We start from the raw sequence: 22,500 nt of genomic DNA, 5'->3' as shown, positions 1-22,500 counted from the left end.
ACAGAACAGATCTTTAAGATGTAATATTTCAGTTATTTTTAGGGTCTGAGCATGTGCTTGGGCGGGATGAGTCAGAGATACTGGATTGGTTTGATGATAGCTCAAGCCCATTATGGATTATTCCATTAGGCCACAAGCTGAAAAATAAGTCGCAGCTAAAAGTATTTTACACTCAGTTCTGCAATTAGTTTGTTTTAAAGCTCTCTATAAAGATTACATTGTCTTTTTTGACTAATTGATTTTTGTGCCCCTGTGATTGGTAAAAATTGACTCATTCTTGTAAGAACTGAACGTTACTACACACGAAGAGAATGGACGTCCCAGACTATTTCTAAATAAAAAGCACTTTCTATGTAACGGCTAAAATGTTTTAGCTGTTAGTCATGGCCTACATGTGTGCATTCGATGTAGTCGATTTAGTTGAGGAAAGAATATTTACTTTTTAATCCACATGTTTCAATCCAGGTACAATCCACAGAGTAACGTGTCAGTAAAACACTAGAAACAAATACATTAAAAGTCTGTTCTTCTTAAATACCAATCCTCATGAAAATGCTCTAATAAATTATAACTACTGTACTTTTAGTTTATTAATGTTCTAAACTTCAAATTAAAATATACACCTTAAGGAAATGAAAAAGAAAACTGAAAGGAAAATAAAAAGAACATCCTTGTCTCTTACATCCTGTGATTGGGAAGAATAGGACACATACCTGAATATTCTACTATTTCTCTCTAGGCATCTTGTCTTATATTACCACTTCTTGTCAGGGGAGCAAAAGTACTGACAACAAACCTGCTTCACAACCGAGAGTTAACAGACTGAACTCTGCCTAGCATGGAAATAGTTCTATTTTAGTGTCGTCTTCCTGCACGATGTTCTCAGCCGCATATTGCTCTTAACAGACACACTGGGTAAACGGCGGCTCACGCTGAGCCAACAGGGAACATATTGTCACTGTCAGACTCAGATCCTCTATGCATTTGAAAATACATGCTCTAATTTCCATCTTCTTCAGCATTCTGTACCTCATTCATTTTCACTCTCTCTGTATAATGACTTCGAGGTAAGAGCAGACAGTGTTCATTTAAAATCTTCACTGATCAGTAGTTTTGGTTAAAATAAAAATCCCCCTGAATATTAATGCAACAAATTCACACTTTACTCAAAATTACATTCTGGTGTAGGTTACAGACTGGTAGATATCTTGTCACTGAATTTATTAATTATTTAAATGTTATTGAACATTCCTCCAGCTGCCTCATCTAAATCAAATTCACCAAGTAATTTCCTCCATTTGCAAAAACAATCTCTAGAATGGGCCTAAATATACAGCTAGAGAAAGAATAAGCGATCGCAGCAATGATCACAGTAACACAAGAGGGAGAAACATTTAAAGTGAACAGAAGAGTGTTGTGCAATATACCTGAGCGAAATGTATTTATCTGAAATTGTTGAACCCGGAGTGAAAAATGTTTGCGGCCACTTAACTAAAATAGAAGTACAGCACCCAATAAACAACAACATGTACCCAGAAATGTACAATGTACCGTGCACTTTGCATATTCTATTTTACAAAAGGTCAAATGTATTGGCTTAACTTTTCCATTAGCAGTGAAATATAAAGCTTTTTGTTATAAAGCAGCAGGAGAACATTGTCCGGAGGAAGCCAGACTCGCCAATGATTAGCACAAAGTTATTTTCTCTTTTGTGGTGGCTTTCATGATTTGCTCCTGGTGGTAGTTTTGTTGTAAATGTTTGAAAGAGATCAAAATAAAATATCTAATAACTCCAGGAGCCAGAAGTTGAATACAAAAAAACTAGTAGTCTTTCAAATGTACCCTTTCAACAAATTAGATACAAGGTTGATTTCCTCACAAAAATATCTATTATTATTAATTACAATTGTAACTCTTCTAAAAAGTTATAACAAAGACAGTGATGAACTCAGAGTCTATGAAAGCCCTTCTAACTCAATTAGTGTGCTTCCATCTCCACTAAAACTTGCTTAATAAAACACGTCCTTCTTACGCTGAGACTTTGGGTTGAGTGGTAACTTAGCCAATTACTTTCGAATGTACCCCTAAATTGGCCTTTCCGGAGCAACCTCAAGTCTTAGCCTTTTTGAGGAGAGACGCTTTGTTAATTCACATCAAAGTGGTGACTTTCCAATTACAGCCTCAGCCATAAGCTCTGGGTCTGCACGCCTCTCATTGTACGCTCCACAACTAATGGTCTGAGTGCGAGGGATGGCGGGTTCAAAACCTAAAAATGTGAGTAAAATATAACCGTGACCTTTCCTCAGGCACATGTAATGTAAATGACAGCTTAAGTGACTGATGAGAGCTCAGCCTCATGCTTTGCTGTTCGTCATGGTAGCATTGGGTTTGCATGCAGGTCTGGTGGGTGTGTGTTGAGTACTGGCTGCTGTGTGTGACTGTGTGTATATATCTAAGTCAGGGAGCCACGGTTCATGGCCCTGGGAGGATGGATATGCCATTAGAGCTGGTGACACACACTCAAACCCTCATCGACTCACTATGGGAAATCAATATGGCTGCAGAGTGAGCCAGCTGGATCCAGACTAAACAAGCCAGGCACATAGATACAACAACAGCAACAACAACAACCATAACAGGTCCAAGAGGGGTGCTCAATATCATAAAGAGTATGTTGCAGCAGGACTGAATGTGAACCCTCCATACACACATAGAACTAACACACACACCTAGAGCTCCAGAGAGTATGTTTTGTTTGATGAAAAGCACAAAGGGACATGAGACCGTGTTCAAGGGTCCTTATCTAAATGTCAAGAGGTTTGTGCGATTGAAAAAAGACCCAGATGAATCATGCACTAACCTACACACATCGGGTGTATGGTGCCACATGCACAAACAGCTGTGTACAGACAGACACTTACCGACTGTGCGGTCTTGATAGCTACGAAGCGGTGGTTCCCTTCCTTCCCGCAGACGTAGCCAAAGGCTCGGTGGTCCGTGATGTCCTTGGCAATGTAGGAGATCTCGTGGACCGCATGATGATGCTGGAGGACCTGAAGCGAGGCATGACACAGAATGTTTAATAAATCATGTAGACAGAGCCTTATGGGCTGGTTGAAGCATTACCCAGGTGATATTACTTTGGATCTAAAATGTACAACATCATGCCAATGAACTGCAGCTTTCTTACTGATATAATGACTTCATTCATGAATTCTCAGATTGTATTCTCCAACAGTTGTCCCAATATTTATAACAACCAAATACATTTAAAATCAGTTTAAAAATGTAAATGGTTTGAAAAAAAACCCAGCATTTTTCTCAAGTATTAATATTTGCTACCCTTGGAACCAGGGAAATCACTTAATGGAAATAATGTTTTGCGAATAACAAATCGTGAATGACATTGATTGATTAATTGATTGAATTAACTTTCAGGTATACAAACTAATATCAAAAAGTTAATTATTATTATTATTTAACTAACAAAATTACAAAAACTGACAGAATAATTCTCCTTGTGCACTTTTCCAAAAATCTATGGGAATCAGAACAAGACCCCACATTCAAACTCACAGAGACACACAGAGACAAACACCCTGACAAGGAGACCTTGCAACTGATATTAAACTGTTGGAGCTCCTCTGCCCTCTCTAGTTTAGCCTGGGTGGAGAGTGCCAAGCTGGCATTGCCCGTGGCAGATGGCACTGTTTTCCCGAGGACAGGGGGGGGGATCAGTGACAATCACAGCTCGGCAAGCTGTCGACTTGATCACTTCATCTGTGCCCCTACGCACAACACACACAATCACACACACAAACCCAATCACAACTTAATGTGCAATAGCCCCCTGTTAAGTCACACTAAATGTCTGCTTTGTTGTTATTGTCTAGGCCAACTGCATGCTGGGAGCAGAGACACACAGTCACCATAATGACCCAGTAGCCCTTCAGTGCATGCTGCAGCTCTATACATCAGAGGCTAAACACACACATCGGCTCTCTTTGAAGCTATTCCAGACCCAAGACAGGGCAGAACAGAGTGACACCAATTTAAGATGGGGCATTGGCACACACACACACACACACACACACACACACACACACACACACACACACACACACACACACACACACACACACACACACACACACACACACACACACACACACACACACACACACACACACACACACACACACACACACACACAGAGGGCCCCAGAAGAAATAGATAATCATTGTAGGAGTCATGTCTTCTAAATTTAATAATTAGAGTAATGATTATTATTATCACCTCTGATTGACCTGAAAATGAAAGCTACGTGCAAATGTGATGCACACGCGTGCACACACACACACACACACACACACACACACACACACACACACACACACACACACACACACACACACACACACACACACATCACACACACACACACACACACACACACACACACACACACACACACACACACACACACACACACACACACACACACACACACACACACACACACACACACACACACACAGGGTTCATTTGCAGAGGTTATTGAATTATCTCTGGGTGGGTGGTGAGGTGACAGAGAGAGACTCTGATTCACAGATGAGAACGAGAATTCAATTGCTCTTCGACTTGGTAGCCAAATCTTCTAAGAGAGTAGACACAATTTGCATATGCTTACAGTCAGTACCTAGTTTGTCAGGGGAGGCCTATGCTGCCATATGTGTTGATACACAGATTTAACATCCATGAAAGTGTTTGACAAGGAACTTGATAGAGGAAACCATGAAGGGGATGCACCTGGTCTTTCACGTGTGCTGTGAAGAGGAGAAGTGGTACTGGCCTTTTATGCCGTTAGTTTACCCATAAATCTCCTAACCCTCAAATAGAAGAGAAAATAACCATGTGACATTAATGATAAAACTCAAAAATGGACTCCGTATGAACCCTCATTTTCGAATTGGCAATGCACTGTTAAAAATGGCTTTTGCCTTTGGACTTTTCCTAATTGAGCTTCCATTAATGGCATGCACACATACTCTAAAACCAGATGAAATTGTACTTAATTTAATTGAAAAATAAATATAAGCAACCTTAGACAGCACTCAAACAACACTGCTGTTTTTGTAACTTGCTTACTCGTTTTGCTAACTTTACACTGTCAACACCACTGAGCTGTTCATTGGCACAACAATGTCTACTTAGATCTCTTAATAACGAGGCATCGTTTTTTTTACAAACATAATCTAAATGTTTTTGTTGTGTCAGTCTTGGTAAGTTTTGGACACAACAGTAAGATTAAATGCCAGGAGGCTGGCCGCTGCAGGAGCCGACATGTCTGGCAGCATCAACTATCAGAGATGGCGCTCAAAGTTGCTTAAACAGATGTATTCTCTGGGGAAGTGGATTGTTTGCAAAAACAGGTTGGTTTATCGAAAAGCCCAATACTGACTGTGTACTCTATTTTTCCCTCTCTCTCTCTCTCTCTCTCACAATCTCTCTCTCACAGTGTCGGTGTTTCTGAGTTTGAGCGGTTTGCCCTTCAGAAGAACTAAACCAAGATATTCCCTGACGCTGGAACTGGGCAGGAGAAGCAGCAGCTACTGTCCTTCTCTCCCTCTTCACAGCTCTTCACATGGCCCTCCTGAAGGGGAGACCCCAGAGACACAAGACGCTGTCCAGTCTCCAACCGGGAGAGGCCTGAGATTTGCATTTAGCATTAACTAAGAGAGCTCTTTGTCAGTCACTGACAGAAAGGCGCATGCACATAAGATCAACTGTTCCTACCCTGGAATTAATCCTGATTTAAAATCTAACAGTTTGACACAGAGTTGTGACCAGAAAGCTGAACACACACATACAGCATACACATAGTAAGGTGCTCAGCTGGAAAAAAGTCCCCCACCTAAACAAACACTTTTCACACATTTTTCCTTGCTTTTTTGAGAAATTGCCCTTACTTAGTCTTACTTCCTTTGTTCCCCGATATTACCTCAACTTTAGACATACATTATACAAATGTAACCCAATGTTCATCCAGTCAAGCTTGACCCTCAGTTGATCCCCTCGGATACGACCCAATGTGGATGTATGGAATAGACTGGAAGGAATCACCAGTTTTTCTGGCTCTTACCTCATCTGTGTTGTTTCCATGTCTCTGTCTGGCATACTTTGCTCTAGGGTATTTTTTCTACATTGCTTTCATTCAAGCTACTTTTTATTTTACACATAGTCCTTTGCGCTGGCTGAACTCGACTAATTTGATCTTTCTGATTTCATCTCTGAGGGCGCGGAAGGCTGGTGAGCTCAGCCCTTCACTCTTGTGAGACAAAAAGGGCTGAAGTGTGTAGTGTGCTTGTGTCTTAATGTGTGTATGCGTGTGGAGAGAGTTCTGGCAGAGAAAGAGAGAGACATGCCGGTCTGCCCTCTGCTAGATTAATGTCTCCCCTCTTCTTCTCCTCCATCTCAAGCACCACCTCCCTCCATCCTGCACGACCTTCCCTCCTCCAACAGAGAAGCCATCCATCCATTCTCTCACCCATACATACATCCGCCCATCTGGCTGACTGATGCACAGGAGGGGAACGAGACTGTCAAGAACCCTGAACCTCAGCAGTCATTCTCTCTCCCTCCGACTCCCCCTCTCCCCCCCGTCCCAAGCCATTAGAAGTGGTTGAAGGCCTGATAGTAAGGACAGCATATCTCTATAGTTAATATGAATGTGTGGAGACAGAGGACAAAGTCTCTCTATAGACAGCTTTACTTTGACATATGTTCACTGATTCTCTACCTATCCCTCTAACTCTGTCTCAGTCTGTCTTTGTCCCTCCCTCTCATCCTCCCTTTATCCGTCCTTTTCACATTCTTGTTTCTTCTCACCTTCTCTTTTTCGCCCTTTTTCTAGTTTCTTCACTTCTACACGGTATCCTCTTTGACTCTCAATCTATCTCCGGTTGCTTCTCTTTATCCCTCTCAATCTTTCACCGTATAGGGTTTGAAGCATCAGGAAGGGGAATGAGACGGAGAGGAATGAGGGTTATAAAAAAGAGGGATTGGACTGCTGAGGGATGAGTTTGGCAGCAGGCAATATGGCTGCCATGTGGGAGGCCTCTGGTTACTGTCCTGCCTGCCTGATACCCTTCATTTATAAATTACCACTTCACACACACAACAGCAAGGTGTGTGTGTGTGTGTGTGTGTGTGTGGAGGGCCAAGAGGAGTAGGAAGAGCAGATGAAAATGCTTTATTATGTTTTTTCATAATGATTTGTATTATTATTTACTCACATTTGAAATTAAGCCACACAGTGCCCTTTCTGGTTCGCAGAGATTTTAAATAATAATATTCAATACATTTTAAAATACAATAAAACACCACCTTCTGGGCTAAAATAACTTGATTGTCACCTTTTTGCCAAATTCCCAAATCCTACCCCTGTATCCTTTAACAACAATATCCCTCTTCCACATACCGTCTATTATGTTTAAACAATTTCACTCCAGCTGCCAAAAATATAAAATGTAACATGCACAGCTGCTCTGAGTGGTCTGCAGTGAGCAAATTGAGTCCATCATATTTCTAGGAGTTTCTGGGATTGAATCTGACTTTTCTATTATGAACACAAATGATGGTGAAATGGCCCCTTCAATGAGGCTGTCCTCCAGCCACAGCGCTAAGTGTCCTGGGAAATGTAGGCATTATATTTCCTGCTCAAGGATAGTGTGACAGATAAGGCCAGTTGGGGAATCGAACCTGGACAATAACTGTCAGAGGATCCTTGAGAAAGAAATCACTGCGCTCTAATGGCGACTTTCCCCTGAGATGCATGCATACTCTCTCTGGTATTTAACAGCTGACTTCACGGACTGTCCTTTATCTATGAATGGTCCCATGAGTGCCAGACTTGTCTATAAATCTCTACACCAGTGAAATACAGATAAACTATGTTGCTTTTTGTGGGGGTTATTTGGATCATTCAGGTACCTCTCTTCAGTAGAAGTCTTGCAGATCCAGGGCTAAGAGTGATTACAAAAATGTAAAAAAGGTGGGGGAATCATATCAGTTGGACATCAAATCGTACATAGACAGTCGGTCAAGCACAAAAGCAGCGATGTGAGATGGAAAATGTATAATCCTGAGGCGTAATCCAGAACCAGTGTTGTCGCTGTTTTCAGAGAGGCACACAATAGGATAGCCATGTTCTCTCATCTACGGAGGCCTTGTTCTCAGGGTTTCAATTAGGGCCTCATGATTTCCCCAGGGGCCCCTCCCTCTCATGGAGATGCCTCATTACAGAGGACACACACACACACACACACACGTGCTTCTGAGCTTACCCCTGACTTCTCATCAAAGATCTTGATCCCTCCAAAGGAGATGGTCAGAAACACCTTCTGTTTGTGGTCTCCTTTAGACCGCGCTCCTGCTGCTACACCCTGAGGACACACACACATCAAGAAGAAACAATGTTAGAAGCAGGACAGAAACATATGACTTTAATTCATGGGAATGTAAGCCCATAAATGGATATTTCTTTAACTGTCCAATAACTGCCAGTTGAAGGAAATCACCAAAGAGGAAGTGATATCATTCCCCGATCCACAGAAGTAAGAATAGTCAATTTACATCTTTGAAAGCTATAAAAGCTATTTAAGGTGGAACACAAACATCCACCAAATATGTCTTATCTAGTATCAAGCTATGGTTGCTCTGTTCAGGTGAATGCAAAACCTTACCTGCTGAGAAGCATTGTAGGAAATCAATAATCGCGGAAAAGGCAGGTACAGCGAAAAGGTAAATTGCAACAATTGACGACAACATAACTGATTTATAACTCTACAAGTGTATCTAAGGGTGGCACTCCCTCAAACATCCACCCCGACACCATTTGCATAGGGGAGTCACAAAAGCAGAAGAAAAGAAAGGAGCGAGATCAGACAATTGAGAGTCGGGCGAGAAGAGGGAGGAGCAGTATGAAAGAAGAGGTGGGGAGATCAGAGAAAAATAGTTGATGGATTTCCTGTCTGAATAAATGAGGAGGAGGGAAGCTGTTTGATCAATGGGCTGTCTCTCCTCTCCTCACCCTTCTACACCCCGGCTGGATAGAGTTTTCACTACATATAAACAAAACGTAAATGCAATTTTCTCTATTCGAATATCTCCTGCAGTGCGATGATCCCGTGTGATAAAGGACGATTAATAATGAATAGGGCGCTCTACACACTGACTGTTTTCTCTCAGCATACATTTGTGTAAAAATAAGAAACATTTTGTATTCACTGTAAGGTCCATGTAATAAAGAAAAGTGTTCTCCATCTGCAACTTACAGTAATAATATATATAACTGCTTCTTTGTTAGGATTTCATTTATTATAAAGGCATAAATAAATGGCTTATTTCTCCTGTTCTTGCAGAGGACACATTCACAACGATCCCCTTCTTATTCATACAGCTACTTTGTACTTCCCCATCCTAGTAGGGGTGTAACGGTACACGTACCCGTACCGAAATTATTCGGTACGGGCCCTTCGGTTCGGTACAGGTGTGTACCGAAGTGTACCGAACGAATATAACGTTTAACGTAAAAAAATTGAGAACGTGAACAACTTTTTGGAAGTAATCTCAGGTGCTGCGTCGCAGCATTCAGAGTAATTTGGTCACATTGGGTTCAACGCGTCATAGAGCGAGCAAGTCATTTCATTGGATGAGAGGCATACTATGAGAGCTGGTCAGAGGGATGCGTTCAGATGTAGTCAGTAATTTGAGGAACTGTCGAAAATTAATGGCGAACGCAGATAAAGTTGAGCTCGAAAATCCTCCAGCATCATTGAAGTCTCCGGTTTGGGAACATTTTGGTTTCGCAGTTACGTACAAGGATGACGGACAAAGACAGGTGGACCGAACCAAAGCTGTTTGTCGGCATTGTTCAACTAAAATTGGTTACGCGGCTGGCAATACATCAAACTTGCACACTCTTGAAAAGGCATCACCCGAACGTGAATATCACCGGTACCAAAAGAAAAAAGACTGAAGTGCAAACCCAACTCCCACTAGCATTTAAGCCTCCACCACTCGCAGAGAGTTCAGACCGAGCCAAAGCTATTACAAACGCCAAATATCCTTATGTTGCCATGTTAGCAAAGCGCTACCTGGCTGTATCTGCTACCTCTGTCCCTAGAGAGAGGGTGTTCTCCACAGCAGGAGACATTGTTAGTGCCAGCAGATCTGTCCTTTCGGCAAGCAATGTGGACAAGTTCATCTTTCTTTAAAACAACATGAAAATACAATGACAAGCAAGTCCTAATGTCAAGCTGGCTGCTTAGGTACTAGTACAGTTCAAATACAGATTATTTCAGTTCATCGAAAAGCTGCACCTTAATGTTTATTTTATTATATTTTGTATTTATTTGAGTGAATATTCACAGTTTAATAATAATTAAAAACCCAAAACTAATAGTTTATGTTTTGTGAGTACTAGTAGCCTACAGTAAAGTTCAAATACAGATTATTTCAGTTCATCGAAATGCTGCACCTTAATGTTTATTTTATTATATTTTGTATTTATTTGAGTGAATACATTATTCACAGTTTAATAATAATGAAAAATATATATATATGTTTTGTTTTGTGAAAAAAAATTCTGCTGTACCGAAAACGTACCGAACCGAACCGTGACCAAAAAACCGAGGTACGTACCGAACCGAAATGTTTGTGAACCGTTACACCCCTACATCCTAGCATCCTCATTTTCATCTATTTTCCCTACTTAGATCTATAGAAGCAAGCTTTATGCAGTAACTTCAAAGAGCAGGTACGTTTTTTAATTTACGACACATCAACAGAGAGAAAAGAGAAGAGGAAACAGACCCTCCTTACCTTGAGCTTCATCATCGAGTCCTGGCAGAGTTTGTCTCCACGGGCGGCAGTGACCTCGTCCAGGCCGATGAGCTTGGCCTTGTAGCGGACGCCATCACCCTTAAAACGCCTGATGAGAGTCGACTCGCTGCGATCCTGCCCTGCACACACACAAACACACACACACACTGTGAAGTCTACAGTACATCTTCCAGTCAAGGACGTCCATCTAACTCAGACCAGTTCCATTAACTCGAGATCATCAATCACACGGACCACGAAAGACTTCAACAGTAATCTTACAAAAAAACAACACAGCACAGGTCAAAGCTACTGATGGTAGCAACATCTTGTTATTTTAGATCGGAGGCATTGAACTCTGGTATCGTATGAATGGCATCCATCAATACAGCATGACACACGAATCAATGAACATTTGGCGGGATTAGAGTTAAAAATGTGACTGCTCTCCTCTCCGGCTATTTCTCCTGAAAAATAATGTGGTGACATTTTGCTCTTATCTCCCTCGGTCCTCCCTCTCTGCTCACCCTCTATTGTGTGCAAGATTGTGGGCATTGTGCACATGCATTAGTGAGTGTCGCTATGGCGCCTGTGTTGACCTTGCTCTTGTCCAGGAAGTCTATATGTTATCTCCTGAAGTGACTACAACTACTGCTTCACATAGAATACAATACAGAGCAGAGAGGAAGAATAGCCGCTCACAAGGCTCAACTCACTTGCTCTCTCCATTAGGGCTGCTCAATTAATCGTATTTTAATCGCAATTACGATTATGGCTTGCAACGATTACGAAAACAACGTAATCGAAATAAAACAATTATTTTTGTATTATTATTATAAAAAAAGTATAATTTTTTTTCTTTCTTTTTGGTTTTTCAGTTGAGTTATACTTAAAGTTCAGGGTAATCAACTGTTAAAAACATACTGTTCAAAAAAAATTCTCCAATAAATTGATGTTTTCAAAGTAAATGGATAATCGTTTTTAATAATCGTGATATCAATTATTGACCCAAATAATCGAGATTATGATTTTTGCCATAATCGAGCAGCCCTACTCTCCATTTTTCTCCTGTTCTGTTTCTCTATGTTTCTCCAACCTGCAGTGCGCAAATATTTCATCATCAAATATTGTATAGCAGAAACACTCCTGAATGTGTGTGTGTCTTTGCATTGCGTTTCAGAGTTTGAGAGAAAGACTGGGAGAGTGATAGTGAGAAGGAGAGGCATAATGATAATGCAGCATATTCCCATAATATATTGAGGCATTAGTTCTGTACTCTATAGCAGCGTGACTCTTGGAAGGTCATAGTCGGAGTGATGGAGAGGTCCTACTCCTCCTCTCTTCATTCTTTCACACTCCCTTCATTCATGCAGAGTCCCTACAGTATTGCAGTATAGTAGAAAATTAGCCATTTAACCACAGACAAAGCATCGCGTTAGACTGTATGGCTCCACTGAATCACCTTTGTCCAACACTAATCTCCCACCTCCCTCGGCTTTGTCTTCTGGCCCACACATAAAAACACAAGCATGCCCATTTTTTAAATGCTTTATTTGCATCATCTCAATTAAATCACACTTAGGCGGGATTCTAGGGGCTGGACATTGTTTGAAGACATTTAAGGCTACAAACAGCCTCATTATCGGATAAATAAAAGGATTCTCATGCTGGGTTTGCCCTTGCATTAATAGCCTGACCCTGTAAAGACCTAATATAGCAACTTTGTGAAAAATGTGCAGAGTAGAATAAACACTCTGTTGTTCTCCATTGATAAAAAAAAACCTACACACTGACTCACCCGTTAATATGGTGTGGATGAGCCAGCGTTTCCGCCAGGGGGGCGTCTTGCCGTCATTTGACGCCCTTATTCAGCTCGGGACGCCCTGAACCCGAGCCGAGGGCGTCCAACAATATTAATAATTCGAGAGAAGATTGAGAGTTTTTATCGCTTGAAATAACGAAAAGGAAAAAGGACAAGGACATTCCTCTGTTGGAGGGGCAAAGGAGTCTGGTGGGATTATTTTCGGAGTATTGCTGATCGTTTCCCCGACATCGGCGATGCCTGCTACAGGACAACACGGAACGTACGCGATTTGGACGCGATGAGCGGTGCTAGTGGAGCACGCGCGTGAGCTGCGAGCACCAGAGCCTCGCAGCGGCGAAACTGAGGCTCCATGGTATTGATTGATTGATTGAAAAGTTTATTAACAGCTTGTATATTGGGTACAGTACAGTACAGCTCAAAACATACAATTGTTAAGGGGATGCAGACCAGAGAAAGACTTTTGTCTTGTTTACATCAGGGTCCCCCATTTCCAATTCATCATGTCATTTAAGACATATAAGACATATTTGACATACAGATGGCTTATTTACAATTTACATACAGGTGTTTTTTTACATACAGATTGCTTGTTTACAATTTTCATTTTAGATTTCGTTCTAATACATCCTAACCGGACATTTAAGACATACCAAGTCTACAGATATACAGTTAGTAACAGAGTCTAAAATGCGAGTATATACATAGATGGGGGGGGGAAGCTGTCCATTGAACGACAGGTTGAGATTTGTACCATTACCGGGGCCAGTTTTGCAATGCTCTCCCCCGAAGGTGCTCTTTAAGAGAGGTTTTGAAGGTAAGTATAGTTTTACTTTCCTTTACAGTTGTGGGAAGAGCGTTCCACCTTGATGTGGCATAATTGCGAAACGTGTATTCCCCCTTTTTTGTGCCAAATCTGGGTTTCACATGATTTGTGGAGCTCCCTCTGGTGTTATGATCATGGTATTCCTTGACCTTTGGGAAGAATTTTGACATGTACATGGGTACCATAGAGGTGTAGTGGATCTTGTAGACCAGGCCCATTGCAAGTAGCTGTACTCTGTCGTCTACTCTAAGCCATCCTAGGTTGTCAAAGTGGGCAGAGGTGAGGTGGGTTCTAGATGAAAGGTCAAGCAGTAGTCTGACCAGTTTATTTTGCGATGTTTGAAGTTTTATTTTTAGCGCCTTGGAGGTGCTATGGTACCATGACGTGCAAGCATAGTCATAGTACCCTTGAATGAGTGCTCCTGCCAGAGTTTTCAGGTAAACTGTGGTAACATGAAGAGCCGCTTGGGAGCCGAAAGAGCCGGCACTTTAAGAGAGCCAAGCCAAATGATCCGGCTCACTAACGTAAAAAGACAGTATCTATAAAGGTAGTGATAGGGAGTGATAGCGCCCCCCCCCCGAGAGCGGGGGGGGGGGCTATCACTCTCAGCCCTGGTTTGTAATTAGCATAGGTAGGAACACACAGACAAACAGGCTCAGCAGCTCTGATGATTGTCAGAGTTTATAGATGTCTTATCTTCACGGTCAGCCGTATATTTTCCAAATTGTAATGCTGCTTTAATTCTGTTTTGAGATGTTTAAATTCTAGTATTGTTTTTTTACTCTTTAATTTCTACTTAAGTGCAATGTCTTGTTTTTTTGCTGTTGCAACGCAAACATTTCCCAATTATCTTATCTTATGACCCACCCTGTGTAATTAACCACTAACATGCCGGTAATGCTGCTACTCATACTGTATAGAAAATCGTTTGCCTCCTTTTGACTGATTACAAGAGTAACTATGATATTCTCTAAGAATATAATTTCGTTCAAATTAGTTTGCACTGGTCTGAGCGTCCATTTCTTTCATTATAACAGTCTGGGGCAGTGCAGAACCTCATCTGTGAGTGGTTGCTTGTAAGTGTACAAGTGTTAAATAACACTGGATGTGTCCAGCTGCTTTTGTCTCAGTGGAACACTGGTTTGAGTTTGACATTTAAGACCTGCTCCCTCCATCTGCATCCATCACCATTACTGCTGCTATACTTAGCACACGGAGGGAGAGCAACACAGAAAGGGGGAGCAGTGGCCAAGAGGGGAGGAAAGAGAGAAAAGGGTAGAAGGGGTCCGGGGTTACTTCTCCTGCTGAGTGTTTTATATTATTACCTTTTGGGAGCTTGTCACATGAAAGACCTCCTTGTGAGTGTGTGCATGTGTCAGCTGGGGGAGCTTTCAGTGTGCTGTAAATAAATGTCTGTTACTGCTGTGACCCCACTGAGCTTCAAACACAACTAATGAAAGCATCTCCCATTGCATCTGTCATGGCTGACGAACACACACACACACACACACACACACACACACACACACACACACACACACACACACACACACACACACACACACACACACACACACACACACACACACACACACACACACACACACACACACACACACACACACACACACACACACACACACACACACACACACACACACACACACACACACACACACACACACACACACACACACACTCATAACTCCCACTCACATCTGTACAACTCAAAATGTAAAACTACATCTACAATGCTACGCCAGAGTTGTAATTTCAGTGTGTGTGTGTGTGTGTGTGTGTGTGTGTGTGTTTGTAAGTACTTGGTATGCAGGGTTGGTTTGACTGTCTGTCTGAAGCAACAAGCAGAGAGGGAGGGAAAGACATAAAGCGCAGAGCAAAGGATTGAAAGGAGGAATAGAACGTGATGGATGGATAAATGAGCGAAGCCTCCATTGGATAAATGTCACTCAGGATTAGAGCATTATGACAGGCAGAACCCCCCCCCCCCACTCTCGTACACACACATTCAGACACACACACACACACACACACACACACACACACACACACACTCAGGTGATAGATGGCAGGTGACTGCTGGTACAGTACCGCTCGTCCTGGAGGGAAGCCCCTAGCATCGCCCCTGGCCTTTGTAACCACCTGGCTCATGTGTGCCCCTCCATCACTCTCCACCAACAAGTTCCCCTTCTACCCTCTTCTCCATCAAAAAAGCCCTCCCCCCTTTTTGTCTCTGCAAGACTCTTCGCCTGTGGTCGGGTTACATTTAGATTACATACATATTGAAATAATGATATAAATCGATATGTGTTTATCCTTTTCAACAGACAGTTTAAGTAATCGAGCCCAGAATCAGAAACCAAGAAAAATAGAAAATAAGGCGGTTAGATTGAGGCCACTGGGTAATAATGACTCTGAGATTTAGCAGCTCTATATGTAGAAGAAAGATGGACTCTTTCTGATTTTTTCAATGTTTTGGTTACTGATGTCTTAGTTTGAACAATCTAATATTCCTCTGAAATGTGGCACAAAAGCTGATGCCACTGCTTATTTTCAGCCTGTATTGTGTGCAGCAGCTAGAAAAGGGAGTAGCTTGTTTTCTGTGCTTCAGATGAAGAAGCACCCAGAGGCTCTTAACTACAGCTGGGAGGGTTCCCAACAAACACTCAACAGCACATGAGGGAACCCAGCAGTTCATTTCCAATTAATCCTGCTTCAAAACCGTGCTGCCGAATGTGTGCGTGTGTTCTCTTTACCTATCAGAGACTTGTTTTGGATGAAGCTCTCACTCATTCTCTCACACAGACTATGTTAAACCCACAAACAGCATGTGCCAAGAAAACAACAAGTTTCCCCCTTCTGCTCATGCTAAATTCCGGGCGATTGATTTGGCACACAAAAGCTCACACTTCACTGAGTATACGCATATGTGCATCTAACAAAAACATAGCCGTGGTTGCTGAAGTGAAACGTCTGGTTTAAAATGAGATTACAAAGTACTGTTGCCACTCATCAAATAAATGAGTACTGTCTGGGATGTCTTTTTTCTGTGTTATTTGCAACATGACTGCTGTGAAAACACAGACAAAGTAAAGATGCTTCTTTTGAACTAGTTCATAAAGAAAGATGGCTTTAGAGATGAACTAAGGAACGCAAGACTTATAGTGGTGTGTTTTTTTACATTTTTTCTCTCTCTCCAGTGCTACTTCTTGCATCTCCCCACCCCTCTGACCTGGATGACAGCAGCAGAGCCAGAGACCTGAGCGGTGTGACAGTGTGTGTGTACGCATGTGTGACGTCCTGAGGCATCCACAGCTACCCTCACCGGCAGAAAAACATTAGCACTGAAAAATACGACACATTGTCCCATTACCCCCAACACCACAGCCAACGTCAAAGTCACCTTGAAAAAGTGAGTAAACTTTTGACTTGTATGGGAGTTAGGGGAAGAAACACACCTCGAAGATATAGTTTTTAGGATTTGACAACAAAGGCACTTTTTGTCATTCTGTAGGTCAAGAGAATAAAAGGTAAACTTGCTGTCTTTATGCTATGTTTACCTTTAGTATTTAAAGTAAAATACAACTTCTTCAAAAAGACATTTTGTGTTTGAAAGTGGTTCCTGTCTGATAGTCTTACTCACCTCTTTAGGGCTTTTATGTAATGCTACACCACCCTCTTGAATACATTGTGCCTATGATCTTATTGTTTAGTGCAACTGGGTCGCTAATTCTAGCCTCTTATTAGATTACTCTGCAGTGTTCAAGTCAGTACAGCTAAACTTGATGATCAGTTTCTTAGAATGGTTTAACTTTACATCATGAGGGTTACAACTTTTAAAGTTTCTTCTCACAGATTTAAAGTTGGCCAGATTCTCATCAATGCAGCTTTAAATGTATTTTTGAAGAAACAACAAAACAACTATTTTCTTTTGTAGATGTACTGAATTTATTTGGTTATTGAAAACCTGCTTTGTTTATTTCAAAGGGGGATTATTTGTAAGAGAGTCACAAATCGTGCAGCGCTGTGCAGAAATATTGAATTTATAAAATTCTGGTTTGGCAGAAATCATTGGCCTATTACCCTTTAGTAAAGATACAAATATTGAGATGTTATTCTTTAAACTATGTCCCCCAGCCCTGGCACAGATTTTGCTTTATTGAGCCGTCTCAGATACGCACACACTCGCCATGGGCCTGGCCGACTTTTTCCTTGTTATTTTTTTGGCAGAGATCTCTGTATCCAGTTACAAATCCACTGAGGCTTTTGTGTGCAAACAGAAAATCATGGCAAGAGTTAATTCCATTTCTCACTTACTTGTATGCAGTGAAGAAGAATTTTAGGAAATGCTTGAAGCTTTTCATACTGCACCGAGGGCAAACCAGCACAACTCCCTGCTCTGAGCCTCTGTACTTCAGCATGGTTTTATTCTCAGTGTCAAAGCTTTCACCAAGACATGCTTCTGGATTTTATGAGCAAAATAAACCCGGGTGATGTTGCAAAATTAAATAGAATTCACTGTATGTCCAACGCTGTGTTTTTAGGAGTTGATATCCACTGCTATTCACATCATCATGTTTTTATCTGAGGAAATGGATTTCATCTTATTCACACAAAACATGCATAAGAACCCAGCATGTAAGAATAAGTGGATTTAATCATAGTCTCGTTCCCGTTCATTTCCTCTTATCTTTTTTTATTTTCTCCATTTAATAAAATCCAACAATAGGTGAGCCACCATGAGGCATTTCTCAGTCCCGTGAACTCTCTCTCTCTCCTCCTCCCAGCATGCATCCCTCTGTCTGTGTAGGACTCTGGGCGCTAAAGCTTGTTTCCCGCCCTGGCTTTAATTACAAGGTAATTGGTCTCACTAACGAAGAGAAACATGGCCTGCGAGGAAGCATCCTTACTGTGTGTGTGTGTGTGTGTGTGTGTGTGGTGTGTGTGTGTGTGTGTGTGTGTGTGTGTGTGTGTGTGTGTGTGTGTGTGTGCATTTAGTGTGTGTCATTGTGCATGTGTTGTGTTTGTGGGTGCAGCTGTGTGTGTTTTGGGCTCTGACAGGCTATCAGAGAGTGGGCTGTGTAAACAAGCCGCTAGCATCCTGTCATGCAACGCTGAAGCGGTTCCCCCCATGGACTGCACTGTCGGTCGACCCTGAGCGTGTGTGTGTGTGTGAAAACGATTCACACACACACACACACACACACACACACACACACACACACACACACACACACACACACACACACACACACACACACACACACACACACACACACACACACACACACACACACACACACACACACACACACACACACACACACACACACACACACACACACAAATGTCCATATAGTGCAGCAAAAGAAGAGCAAGTTTTCTGAGCCCTGAATAGTGAGCTTCCACCAAAAAACTTTCTTTTATCAGAGAAAGTAAAAAGAAAAATCCTTGTCGTTTATCTGTAAGTCGCTAACCTGAATACATTCACACATACACACACAAACTAACTATTAAGTCCGTTCAAACACTTAAAAACACTTCTAACTGAAAAATGTAAAAACTATTTGTTTCCTAAATCCCCCGTTCTGTGGGAACAGGAGGTGTGCCTGTGTGTATATGTCTGCGTGGGGGACCCTCAAACACTAGTGGCCCTTCGCTCAAAGCATTAGGAAACATAGGTAACTCCTCAAAACACACCAGTCCTCCTTTCATGCCGAGGCAAGCGTGCCAGAACAAAGCCCTCTCTCATGTCTGTCATCTCTTCCAAAATATGGAACCACTTGAAGTTGTTGTCCTTCCCCTCTCTGTCTTTCTGTGTCTCATCTTGCGTAATGAACCTCTTCCCTTCATTCTCTCAGCCGGAGTCCTGGAAGAGAGGGTCGGAGCAAAGGAGGGCTGAGGAACATCACAGAGCATGAAAGGGAAGAGGAGACTCTGCCATCTGCCAGAATGTGTCTCTGTGTCTCTAACTCTTTCCTGTTTCCTCACTGTATTACCTACTATCATCACACGCAAAAATACATGTAACACACATCTGTACTCCATTTTGAGAAGAGTTACAGTAAAGACATTAGAGATGCCACAGTACCAAACATGAAGTAGTCAATCTAATACCAGTGAAATTCCACTAGTCTCAATATAAATTAGATACCGCTTCAAATATAAAACAAAAATAAAACAAACCACCGTTCTCGCAAAAGAAACCTTGCCAAACACAAAATAGTACTACATTTAACGTTAACTAGCTCTCCACATGTAGATTTCAACATGTATTTGTTGTTCACAATGTAGTATTAACAGGAAACAAATATGTTGTATATACAATACTGATATGATAAATATAGCAGAGGTGTGGACTCGAGTCACATGACTTGGACTCGAGTCACAAATTTGATGACTTGAGACTCGACTTGACAACATCACAAAACATTTGCGACTCGACTTGGACTTGAACACCAATGACTCGGGACATGAGCCTTCTGACTTGAGGTGACTTGAGGTGACTTGATACTTTAATTCAGAGGTCTCCAACCAAGGGCGCCGGAAGCGGGGGGGCCAGGGGGCCATTGGCCCCCCCACTTTACGGCCCTGCCCCACATTTTCGCAGCAGCGGATGTCGCGGAACCCTGTACACATCCCGTTTCAATAATTCCCCTCTACTCTAAAGTCGCATCTAAAAAGAACGCCATCTGATCTAGCTGTGTATATTTTGTTATTGTTATATTCAATCTCATTAGCTACAGGCATTTTTTAAGCTTGTAAAGGGAAGAACACAGCTCGCCTCTCACTCGCCACTCTGCTCTTCTACAGCGCCGCTTCCCCTCCCTCCGCTGACATTATGAATGTAAGGCATAGTAATCATAGATAACACCGCAGGGTCCGTTACAGTTTGTTTTCATCTGATTTCAAATAAACAAAGTCTTGGCTTTCAGAATATTAAACTTGTTTCGGCAAATTCAGATGATAAATACAGCTTTGAAGCTTTTAACGGCATAATTACAAGCGCAGAACGGAGTAATTTGACGTCACAGCAAGCATAACAACAGCCGGTGTTTCTCCTGAAAGTTTTCCCCGGGAAACAAACGCAAAAATACACAAACACACACACGTGGTATACACGCACACACTCGCGAGCTCCCCCCAGACCAGTAATCCAAACGAAAATATATTCCCTCCGTATGCCTACTACTTTGATCATTTGCTCCGCTAATAATCAATCAGATCGATCCAGAGAAGAGGAAACTTTAAGGCCTTTTTCTCAAAATGATGACTCGGTGACAGTCATTATATAATGTGACATATTTTGTTTAATATAGTACAAAAACAATCCTGATATCATTAGAAAGCTAGGAATCTCCTCTTTCCAACAGTGTATACAACTCAAAATGTGTCTTCGGATCAATGCGACTGATTTCGATGGAGCAGGTCACTTTGCATTAGGTAAAATACAGGCAGACATAACAGGAAGAATATGTACATTTTAATCCAATCAAATAGGACATTGTCACACCATTCAAATGTATCCATGTACATTACAACCAATAACAAAGCTTAGATGTGTTTATTTGTTACGTTGTTTACGTTATGTGTTACGTTGTTCAGTGTGTGTCAGCCGTTAACCTAGATAGATAAACTTGCAAACATGTCAGAAGAACCGGCGCATAAGAAAACAAAATACAGTCAAACTAAGCTGAAATTCAACAACTTGAATGTCACATCCCTGACATCCACAACTCCGGAGCCTGGTCCTTCAAACATAGAACCAGCGCAGCCAGATGAACCCCAGCAGCAGCTCTGCGGCCGCAGAGCCTGTCAAAACCGCCGCCGCCGGCATCGTTGAACCGAAACAGGCTGGTTCCGACTGCATGGAGGTTTGTTGTCGGGACATTGTGACGGGCCAATAAAAGCTTATTTGGGCAAAGAGAAAGTACTTCAATGCAGAATGGTACAAAAACAGAGAGTGGTTAATTATTTGCAAAACCACTAAACGAGCCTTCTGTGAAATATGCAGATGTGATGCTGTCAAACGGCTTGTAACTTTCTCCAAATGTGGAGATGACAGCTTTGTAAATACCGAGTTAATAACTGGAACTTTTCACAGAGCTTACTTCAGTCAAACACCAGTCAACATTCAGCTTGTCAAACAAGAGCGTAGCAGGAAAAAAGAAGAGATGGAATGAGCAACTGCGCTGTCATAATGTACAGGAAAGGAGTGAGCAGAGGGTTGAGTTGTCCATTCTTGTTCTGTTTTCTCTGACTATCTTCCTCCTGAAGACCCTCTCAGACTTTCATTTGCTCGCGCTACTAAAGAGACACGTTACCATGGAAACCAAACAATGGTGTAGCTGTATTGAAGTCCGAGTGGAAACAGTAACATTTGGTGCGTTATGTTAGAATGAAACAAATCAGATTTAGTCAGAAATCGGGAGAAATGCGGGATAAATATGACCAGTTGGCAAGTAGGCTATGTCACATACACACGCACTTTTTGGCCCCCCCCACTTCTGAAATGAATCCGGCGCCGCTGTCTCCAACACGCCGATCGCGAGCTGCCGTTAGAAGAGCAGACTCCCGTTGGGGAGAGCAGAATCTTCAGCCGGCAGCCGCTCCTACTCTTGCTGAGAATCCTTGCAGGCAGGGGCGGGTCTTTATTTAGCTGGGCCACCATGCGGCCAATCATATGCGAGGACACACAAGGATCATACCATTATGTGAAAGAATGGTGGGGGGCACAGCATGTTGTGTAGTGGTACAGGCCAGCTGCACAGAGCCGGATTTAAATGCAAGCGCGTCGGAAAAAGTCAAGAAATGAGCGAAAACCGAAAAAAGAAGCACCATCTGGCTGCTTTTCAATGATATTGGAGAAAGCAAAGCTGAGTGCAGGATTTGTAAAATGAAAATAACCTTCAGAGCAGGTTTTTTTTGTGGTAACCACTTAGGATTTATT

The 22,500-nt window shown here is 42.0% G+C and overlaps 1 protein-coding gene across 10 annotated transcripts in view; it reads right to left on the bottom strand.

The window, feature by feature from the left end:
- The window catches only part of dab1a (DAB adaptor protein 1a), a 209,919-nt gene that overhangs the window by 16,240 nt on the left and 171,179 nt on the right, over nucleotides 1-22,500 (bottom strand). For all 10 annotated transcript variants that reach the window (XM_034229817.1, XM_034229818.1, XM_034229816.1 and 7 more), the window contains 3 exons: nucleotides 10,885-11,024; nucleotides 8,346-8,444; nucleotides 2,922-3,053 (listed from right to left, as the gene is read on the bottom strand). In XM_034229817.1, the coding sequence (XP_034085708.1) occupies nucleotides 2,922-3,053; nucleotides 8,346-8,444; nucleotides 10,885-11,024 (371 nt within the window). The remainder of the gene's footprint in view (nucleotides 1-2,921; nucleotides 3,054-8,345; nucleotides 8,445-10,884; nucleotides 11,025-22,500) is intronic.

This window comes from Gymnodraco acuticeps, unplaced genomic scaffold, assembly GCF_902827175.1.
Source record: "Gymnodraco acuticeps unplaced genomic scaffold, fGymAcu1.1, whole genome shotgun sequence".
NCBI classification, from domain to species: Eukaryota; Metazoa; Chordata; class Actinopteri; order Perciformes; family Bathydraconidae; genus Gymnodraco; species Gymnodraco acuticeps.
Note: the sequence above shows the minus strand (reverse complement) of the source record. Positions and strands in the feature narration are given on the sequence as shown.